General features: G+C 28.2%; 1 protein-coding gene and 1 long non-coding RNA gene across 2 annotated transcripts; one reads left to right on the top strand and one right to left on the bottom strand.

Moving 5' to 3' along the window:
- The first annotated feature begins 2876 nt into the window (after positions 1 to 2876).
- Positions 2877 to 3668, top strand: LOC136076441 (uncharacterized). Its single transcript, XR_010636272.1, has 3 exons — positions 2877 to 3232; positions 3302 to 3370; positions 3567 to 3668. It is a non-coding gene; the product is annotated as an uncharacterized LOC136076441 (long non-coding RNA).
- A 5036-nt stretch (positions 3669 to 8704) lies between these two features.
- On the bottom strand, positions 8705 to 9513 carry LOC136075924 (uncharacterized). The gene is made up of 2 exons (XM_065789372.1): positions 9295 to 9513; positions 8705 to 9211 (listed from the first exon to the last, which is right to left on the bottom strand). Exons 1-2 carry the CDS (start codon positions 9511 to 9513, stop codon positions 8705 to 8707), a joined length of 726 nt encoding a protein of 241 aa, XP_065645444.1.
- Between the last annotated feature and the right edge of the window lie 884 nt (positions 9514 to 10397).

Raw genomic sequence — 10397 nt, 5'->3', positions numbered from 1 at the left:
AAATCTTTAAAATTTGATTGGTTTATAACTTAGATAGCGCAACTTCAAGACGATAACCTTGTAAGGTTCAAGGCGTTACATTGTAAGGTAATAATATTGTCAAACTAACGGTTAGCTTTTTTAATAATTAAAATGCCTTTAAAATGCTGTGTATCTCTTTGCAAGTCGAACTATCTCAACTACAACAAAAATATCAATTTATACAACTACAACTACAATATCAATTACAACTACAACAAAAATATCAATACTCAACTACAACAAAAATATCAATTTATAAATTCCCGAAGAATCTAGAGGAGAGAAAAAGATGTAGTGAAGCTATCCCAAGAACTGGTTTTATTGTTACAGACTATACAGCAGTATTTCAACTTCATTGGCCAAATGAAGCACCTTTTGAAAGCAAATATGGGAAGCAACGACCTTTAAACCCACCATCTGTTTTTAAAAATATTCCGCCTGGTTGTTTAGCCACACCAGCAAGTAAAGTTAGAAAAACTGTAACTTCAAGCGGTTTTCGAAGCATTTTACCAGATGAGTTAAATGATTTTCTAAAAGAGGATGAACTTATATTTGACGATATTCAATCTTTGTTAAATGATAATAACGATGATATTGTTTTCCAGCTTAATAAAAAAAGTTTACACATACAATCAAAAATGTACAAACTTGGTGTTCCATTATTTATTTTAGTAATTTTCAATGATTATTCACTTTTAGCTAACCATAATGGCACAACTTGTAATATTTCATCTTTAGCTGTAAACAAATTAAAGTTAATAAAAACAAAATCAGCTTTATTTGAAGCAGTTAGATTTTAAAAAAATAAAGAAAGTTCGCTTCAGTTAAATATTCTATTCGAACACCTTAATGCTATGAGAAAAGTTAATGTTGATGAAGTTTTTTATACTTCAGATATTATATGTAGAGCATATGAGTATTTTGCTATGTGACGAAGTTTATATGACTGTTTGTGTATTGACTACAAGTTGCCAAGTATAAGGACATGATTGACTTCAAAAATAAGCTCAATGGAGGACCTAAGTTTCATAAATAGTATTTTTATGAATTTAAATCCATTGAAAAGAACTTCCATACTACTAATTGATGAGGTCTATGTCAAAGCTTCATTACTTTACCAAAGAGGTGCTTTGTTTGGTCAAGCAGTAAACTACCCTGAAAAGTTAGCTAAAACAATTTTATCATTTATGATTAAATGTCTTTTAGGAGGTCCAGAATTTAAATGTAGAGCTCAACCTGTTGCAAATTGTTCTTCTGAATTTCAGTTTGCTCAATGTCAACAAATTGTTGATACGATAAATAATATTGAAAATAGTAAGACACTGGTAATAATTACTGATGGTAACCGTGTAAATCAAAGATTTTTTGGAATGTTTAAAACAGTTGATAGTAAACCATGGTTAACAACATCAGGTATATATTTATTGTATGATTATGTGCATCTCTTAAAATCTATAGGAAACAATTGGTTGACAGAAAAGACTGGCGAACTTCAATTTTTGAACAATAAAGAACTGGCTTTGGCTAAGTGGAGTGATTTAGAAACTTTATATAAAACTGAGTGCAATAGTCTTTTTTAACTCTCTAAACTTACAGCTAAATCAGTTTATCCAAAACCAATAGAGAGACAATCTGTAAAGTTTTGTTTGTCTGTTTTTTGCGAAGAAACAGTAGCTACATTAAGAACGCATCCAGAGATTGAAAATAAAGCATTTGAAGGTACTGCTGTATTTATTGAAAAAATATTTTTTTTTCGAATGTTGTTAATGTCAAAGCACCTGGTGCTGGCATTTGGTTTAGAAATGAATTATGCGGAGAAACCCACTCAGTTGGTGATCAACAGTTACAACTGCTAAGAGATATTGCTGAACTGTCAAATTTTATGAAACCTACAGGTAAGCGTGTAAAACAGCTTACGCTAGATACTAGCAATGCAATAGCGCATTCATGTTATGGCTTTATTGATCTCGTAGAAACTTTGTTGAGTAATGGAACAAAGTATGTCTTATTAGGTTGGTTTTCAACAGATCCACTTGAAAAAGCTTTTTCTAAGCTTTGATAGGGATCTGGAGGTACTTACTTTATAAATGCTAAATCTGTAATTGAAAAAATTAATATTCAACATACTAAATTGATATTACAACTTGACATTCCTGTTGATGGTATCGATGGTCATACTTGTGACATATGTTTTAAAGATATTTCTACTGATGAAAAAGAACTTCTGGATAATATACATGATCTTGAAAGCTCAGTTAATAAATCTACATTAGTGGCTATAGTTTACATAGCTGGCTATGTGCAAAAAAGCCAAATAAAAATTTATGATGATTCTACCAATTATTATTATAAATATGGAAGTTATCTGTATAGCTTAAACAGAGGTGGACTTGAAATTCTTTCTGATACTCTAGTCTAATGGTCAATATTTTGCTTTTTTTTTTCAAGGTGCTACTGACCCTTTATGCAGAACATTTTGTGTTCTCAGTTTCAGTTCATTGCTGCTAAATATAAATTTAAAATCACAAAAAAACAATGCAGAGTATATTCTAATATTCTGCTAAAGAATTACTCTCTAATTACCACTCCCAAAATACTAAAGCTATCATAGTTTATGTGAAAATTAGTTTTGTAATTTATTATGCTATTTACTTGTTATGTTTTTTATTTTCTCATTAGCCTATATGTCTCAATATGTTTGGATTTGTAAACATTTACCCTGTTGAGATATATTGATAAAACTTTTTTTTTGCTTGAATCAACTTTTGTTGGTGTTTTTTATTGTTGGTGATTTTTATTGTTACCATTTTTAGCAAGAAAAAATTAAAAATACAGTTATCTTTCTAATATATAGATATATAATTTGTTATAGTTCTGCTTGTTATTGATACTATTTAATATTACATAAATATTCTTAATGAAATTTGAAATACGAAAAATATGATTATCTTTTAACAATTTTTTGGTTTTCTTTTTATATTTCCGTCTTTACTAGAGATTATTATTAGAAAACATAGACTGCCATTACACCCTACCTAATATAAAAATATATCAATATAAGTAAAAGTGAAAGTTTAATCGGCCTTCAGTTTTTACGGCATTTTGCGCGATGTCAAGGCCTGTTATTATAGAAGGCCGTGTGTGTGACGAAAAAGTAAAGATACTTTTGCATCCAGTGGCTATTGCACCCAACGTCTACATCATTGAAAAAGTAGGTTTTTACATTTTTGTTTTTGTTTTTTTGTTTAACTACTAATCCTAATTGATGACTTTTTTTCAGGATTCTCCTCATGGGTTCAAGGTCATTACGCATAATATGTGTTCAATTACCCATAATACGTTAGCCATTGTAAGTTATAAATTAGAAAATAATTATTTGTGAAATATTGTAGTCATTAATGACTTCAACCTGGCTAATAATTAAAATTGCTCTCTTTCTCTCTCTGTCTCTCTTTCTCTATATATATATATTATATTGTATGTATATATATGTATGTATATATATTTATATTTATATATATTTGTATTTATATTTTTTTTTTTAGAAAATGTTTGAAGAAAGTTAGAAGATACTAAAAACCTTGGTATTATGCAAGCCGAAGCGATTTAATTAATTCAATCGACAAAAAACGGCGTGTAAATCGAAAAAGAATAAATAATATTTTTAATATTCATTTTTGATGTATTGATTAATAGCATTTATTTTAAAATAAATTCATTTTGCAACACGTTTTTTAATTTTATAAAATTTCGTCATAATAGTTTAAGGTAAATCCCACAGGTTATAAGTGGAAAACATCACATGTAAAAGATCAAAAATGCTACACATTTTGAATACCAAATGGGATAAAGTAGCAAATACCAGATTAAGTTAAGCCTCTCTGAAAGCTTTGATGATTAATTTAAATAACTATTCAAGTAATTTTTAAATTAAAAGAATTTTAAAAATTATCATAAAAGCATTCGGACTTTCATTTGTCTAGTATTTGACTACTTTTATACCATTTGGATTAAAATATGTGTCATTTAAGATCTATAACATGTAGTATTTTCCGCCTATACCCCATGTAGGATTTACCACATAAAACCCATGTGGGATTTACTATATGAAACCCACATGGGACAAAATAATAATCCCCACATGGGTTGCATATGGAAAAAATCCACGCGTATCCCATGTGCGCTTTTTCACTGGGTACATGCACAACACACATACATGCATATGTATTCACATGCATGTTTATACGTGTTTTTTTTTCTGTTTTTTTCTGCAAAGCTGTATTATAAAAACCGTTATAAATTTTTTCAAATACTAAATTAAAAAAAAAAAAAAACCTACAAATTAAACGTTCTAGCAATATACAATACAAAGCCATATACAATTCGAATTCAAATAAAAAATATTTATATATCTAACAATAACCATCAATTTAAAAATCAATAAAAAAAAGAATTAGTGCAATCTCAATGCAAATAAATATTTAGATTAAATTAAATTAAATAAATATTTAGTCTTATTAAAACGTAGACAAAACCAAAACACTCTAAGTAGTATAGAAAAACGTTTCCCAAAGAAAAAATTAGATTTTTAAGCTTAGTTTTAGAAAAAGAGAATGAGGAAGGCAGATCAAAATTTTGAAGAATGGTTTTATTCCAAAGATTAGATGCACGATAATCAATACAAAGCTTATTAAACTTGGTTTGGCATAAAAGTTAAATTAGCAAATTAATATTTCTCGGTGCAAACTTATTGTCTGACTTCAAAGTAAAAATATAATTGTAAAAATGTTAGGAGATAAGTTACTTTTCCACATATTTACAAAACATAGAGTGTTATATAATTTTATTTGATAAATATTAAGTGTTCTCATTTTTTAAAATAAAGTTTTTGAATGAGTAAAACGATCGGAGAAACTAATAATATGAATTGCGTGTTTCGGACAAGAAAAATGACGTTAAACTTATTCTTTTCAGCACTTAGCCCAGCAATATTTGCATAATTTATATAAATATAGATCAACGAGTATTAGAGTTGGGTCAATCTCTTTTTATTTAGGTAATCTCTAGATTTATTCCAACGTTATTGGAAATCTTGGTACCAACGTAATCAGTATGCTGTTTCTATGTAATGTGCTCATCAAGGTAAACTCCAAAAAACTTTATGATAGAGTCCCTCTTAATCTCAATTTGTTTGATAAATACTTTAGGCAGGTTTATGGCTAAACTACGTTTTTTTTAATGCGTGTGGAAAATGATTGCTTTTATTTTATAGGCATAAAGAGTTATTTTGTTACACTTGAACCAGCGATATATTTTTTTAAGTTTGTCATTCATATTAAAAAATCAGTCAGTATTGAAGATGTCAGTACTAAAAAGGAATAGGTTAGTATCTAAGGTGAAGGAATAGGTTAGTATCTAAGGTGAAGGAATAGGTTAGTATCTAAGGTGAAGGAATAGGTTAGTATCTAAGGTGAAGGAATAGGTTAGTATCATCAGCGAACATAATAATAAGTAGTTTTAAAGCTTTATTTATATCATAAAGGTAAATCAAGAATAAAAGTGGCCCCAATATAGAGCCAGATATACCTAGTAAATATTTTTGACAATCATTATTACAAGAAACAATTTTACGGTTTGATAAGTAGCTTTCAAACCACTTTAAAGTTTTTTCATTTCTACCATAATATTTAAGCTTATGGAATAAGATAGTGTGATCTATGTATTAAAAGCCTTAGATAAGTTGATAAAAATACCTAGAGTGTATTGGGAATTTTCAAAGGACTTTGAAATTTCGCGTACAAATTGAATAACTGTATACTCCGTGGAGTTGTGTTTCTTAAAGCCAAATTGGTTTTTTTATAGTAGATTATAGAGTTATATTGCCATTAATGTCATCTACTCCCGTAACTTTATCTTTTTTTTAGAGTTTTAAATGTTGTTTCAAATTCTTCAAATGATAATTTAGAAGACAACTTTTTAGATGTAATGCATCATAATTAGATGTAATGCATCAATCATTCATCGTATTTGAAAGTCTCTAAATATAGCTTGCGTTATTTTTTGTTTGTTTGTTTATTTCACCATTTAATATTATTTACAAGAACCACACTATATACGTAAATTATACAAAGTATTTGTTGAAAAATATGAAAATAAAATATATAAACAATTTGTAATAAAGTAATATTTAAATAAAGAACGAAAAATTAAAAATAAAAGAGTACTTAATTTACAAAAACCGTAATATTTATGTATATTTTAAAACCAATTTGAATAAAAGTAAAATAAATGACAATTCATTAATAGTTTAAAAAAAAAAATTCAAGAATCCAGATTAAATTTCAACAATAACTTTTAAGATAAGAGGAAACACCATAACTGAATTGACGAAAAAAAAAAAAAAGTTTTTAAATTCTGAGACTTTTTAATTGAATTTTAGTTTAAAAGAACGATTTTAAATCGGATATATTAAAATCCATAATAATGATGCCTGTTACGATTCATTTTTAAATTGTTGTATACTACCTTTTTATGTATTTGCAATATTAGGAATGTATTCCACAAATAAAGTCTACAATATTGAATTGAATATGTAATTTGTTTTGAATTTTATTTAGCGACAATGTAGGTATTTACTGAAAATTTTTTTCGGGTATTTATGTACTACTTTTTCAAAATGGGATTGAAGTATTTTAGGAGGAAGTCCTATCTTTATTTTATACATCAACATTAAAATTTGGTGTTAGTTGATTTTAATTTTTGATTTAAATTTTTAATGCGCCTATCATACGCAGAAGAGGCTGGCATGATAAAATTTTATCAGTTGCAAACAATATTCTGCACGCATGTTTTTGTTTACTGTACAATTTTTTTGGTTTTGTATGATTTGTACTTGCCCATGCAATAATACAATAAATCAAATAGAGATAAATAAAGAAAATAAAAATAAATTTATTAAAGATTTATTATTTAGAAATGGTTTAGTCCTATATATCATGGCAATATTTTTTGATATTTTTTTCTCAATGCTTTTTATATGATCACTCAAACGTAAATGTTCATCTAATATTACGCCCAAAAATTTAACTGAAGTTTCTCTTTTAATGTTAGCGTTATTGATTCTAAGATTTGGCAGTTTAATGGGAATATTTTCTAACTTTTTTACTTTATAAAATTAAATATTTTTGGTTTTATCCACATTTTAGAGATAATTACTTATAAACCATTCATTAACCTAACCCAACTCTTCGTTAGCTGTTTCAAAAAGTGTTTTGATATCTAAAAAAATTTTGGAATATAATTTAAGAAGTGTGTTGCTTAATTTAAATCATTTATATATACTAAGAATAATAAGGGCCTTAAAATCGAGTCCTGGAGGACACCATAAGTTACAGCATATGGAATTGTTTATTTTTTCTCATATTGGATGTACTGCTTTCTATTGGTCCAACATAAGTTATTTTTTTTACTCCATAATATAAACATAAGTTATTTTTTTTACTCCATGATATTTAAGTTTTTTTATTCGTATGTTATGGTTTGCAATATCAAAAGCCTTCGACAGATCAATGAAAACTCTATTTAATGTAGTTAGTACATAATGCGTTTGTTATTTGATTGACTATTTGAACCACTGCATGTTCAGTGGAACATTTTTTTTTGAAACCAAACTGTTTTGAATCCAACAAATTGTTTTCAGATAAATAACCAAATAGTCTGTTGTAAAGTATTCTTTCAGTCATTGCCAGTCATAAACACTAGGGCTTGCATGCGATTAGAATTTTTAATCGCAATTAATCGCATGATTCAATTTTTTGATCATAATAATTCGCGCGATTAATCGAACACTATAATTTAAATAAATAAAGGAAACAAACAGGAAAAGTTTTTAAAATCATTTGATATATTTACATGTAAATAATAAAACATCATAAAAAAGTTGTAATTATAGTTTATACTTTTTCTAATACAACCAATAAAAATAAAACATTTGAAAACTTGAAATAAAAAATTTCTTAAAGCCAGTCTTTTATATATATTAACATGTTCAATGAATCTGGCAGCGGAGATGATCTGTGCTTGTCTGCAATGAATCCAGTGGTTGAAAACAGTTTTTCGCATGGAACTTTAATCGCTGGAACTGACAAATTCTTCGCAATTGTTGCTAATCGAGGATATAAACCTTGATGTAGCTTCCACCACTGAAGAGGATCTGAATCCATTTTGGCGCATTGATCTTTTCGATATAATGACTCACTTCATCTTCAGTTGGGAATCAACTTGATCCAGATCTGGTAGATTGAATGCCATTTTAAGATTTTTTGCTGATGCCTGTTGCAAAATAATTATTCAAATATTACCATAAATAAACCATATAGTTATTATTTAACTATTTCAATAAATAATATAGTACTCATAGAATTTATCTATAAAAAAAGGTTATTTTAATAAATGCAATTTTGAATCCGTTATTATGCCATTAGATTTATTCAATAAAAAAATAACATCAAGTTTATTACTACAAAATTCTCACCTCTTTTGGTTCTTGTTCTATTGATATTGGTCTGAGGTCTGAAACAGATTCAAGAAGCTTCGATAATCTTTGCCAGACATTTGATCTTTCATTTGAAGCTATAAACGATAAATTTTTAAATCTTGAATCTAATCCTGACGAGATTTGCAATCAACAATCATTCGAAAAATCATTAAATCTGCGCTCCATTTCATTTACAAATTTTTCTTTAAATAGCGCGATGTAACGAGGATCATCATCTTGAATAACCGTTTCACGTGATAAGTAGCATATAATTGGTGAAACCACTGAACTAGATACGTATTTATTACCACCTAACAATTCTGAAGCCACTTTGCATGGTTGCAAAACATCAGCAATTTTTTCCATTTTTTCCCACTCGCTTTCTGTCAAAGTCAAAAAGTGATGGTTTTGCTCAACAAGTGTTACTGTGATGGCTTTTTTATGTTTCAACATACGTCTCAGCATATCATACATGGTATTCCACCTTGTATCAACATGCTGAATTAGATTTCCTTGTGGCAGGTCGAGGTCAATATGATTTTCATGTAATTCCCTATGATTTGCTGGACTATGTTTAAAATGTCCAACAATTCTGTGAAATTTAGCTAGTGTTATGTCAAATGCAGTCTCCTCAATGGCAGATTTTATATTTAGCTGAACGGTATGTGAGAAATATGGAAAATGTTTGAAGGGAAAACTTGATACAACCTTTACAATTTTTCTACCGTTATCAGTACCAATAGAAGTATTTTTTCAAATAATCCCCATTTATCTGCATTATTTCTGATGTGGGTTGAAACATTGTCACTGGTGTGTCGGGCCAATGTTTGATAATCACCTAAGGCAAATGAGTTCAACATCCAGTTGTTATCTATTAAATGACATGTTAAACCAAGGTAACTGACATTACCCATTGAAGACCAATGATCACAGGTAATTGCTATACTAGTAGCCATATTTACGAGGTCTATTTTTTTTTTCCTCATCTTCATAGAGTGTTTGCATTTTTATTTTAATTGTGTTTTGACAGGGAAGATTGTAACTGTAGTCGAATGTTGCTGTTCGAATGACATTTGTCAAACCTGGATCTGTAACAATGTTGAGTGGTCGACAGATACTGTCAATCCAGCAAACAATGGCTTCCGTAATTTCCTTTGATTTATCTGCAGAAATTTGTTTATTTACGCCATTTTGTGATTTAATACTGTCCTAAATTGTAAGTTATTTTGACAAACTCGCGATTTTGCTTTGATTTTTACTAGTAGTTGCGAAGAACACGTATTTACTGTTCAAATGATACTGAAGTGTTGTTAGACTTCGGTGATAAGCAAATTCTTTGGAACAATATTTATAGATAACCATTTTTTTTGACTCGTTGACTCGTCTTTAAAAATAAAGACTCCGCTGAGGATAGATTAATTGCCGTTTGAAACCATAATTTAAATTATTAACAAATAAAGTTCATCAGGATAAGATAATAAAATTTTGGAAATTTAATAAATTTATTGACAAAACAACAACGCGATGAAAACATTTTCGAAAACAAAAAGTAATACGTAAGAGACATAATTGAGACAAATAAAACAAAATGGCGTCATCACAGGAGTAAACATTGATTAGAAATAAGAAAGTGGTATAGAAATTTCTTTATTGCTCAAAAATTATCAAAAATTCTCAAAAATTCACTACTTTAGTGGTTCACCACTAAAAAAAACTAAATTTTTATCCAAAGTTGGCTTTTGAGATTACTTTTTTTTTTTAGTAATTCAACATAGCTTTAAACGTTCCTGGAGTCTGTTTTGATATATCTTGAGTATTTGTTGAGGTATTTTACTTTATT

The sequence above is a fragment of the Hydra vulgaris genome, chromosome 02, assembly GCF_038396675.1.
Source record: "Hydra vulgaris chromosome 02, alternate assembly HydraT2T_AEP".
NCBI classification, from domain to species: Eukaryota; Metazoa; Cnidaria; class Hydrozoa; order Anthoathecata; family Hydridae; genus Hydra; species Hydra vulgaris.
This window is presented reverse-complemented; position numbering and strand designations above follow the sequence as displayed.

What these genes read in the sequence shown, in the direction of transcription:
- LOC136075924 (XM_065789372.1), bottom strand. Translation starts at nt 9,513, where the DNA reads ATGGCTACTAGTATAGCAATTACCTGTGATCATTGGTCTTCAATGGGT. An exon ending in TTGAAAAAATACTTCTATTG is followed by an intron (nt 9,212 to 9,294) that starts GTACTGATAACG and finishes CATACCGTTCAG; the next exon opens with CTAAATATAAAATCTGCCAT.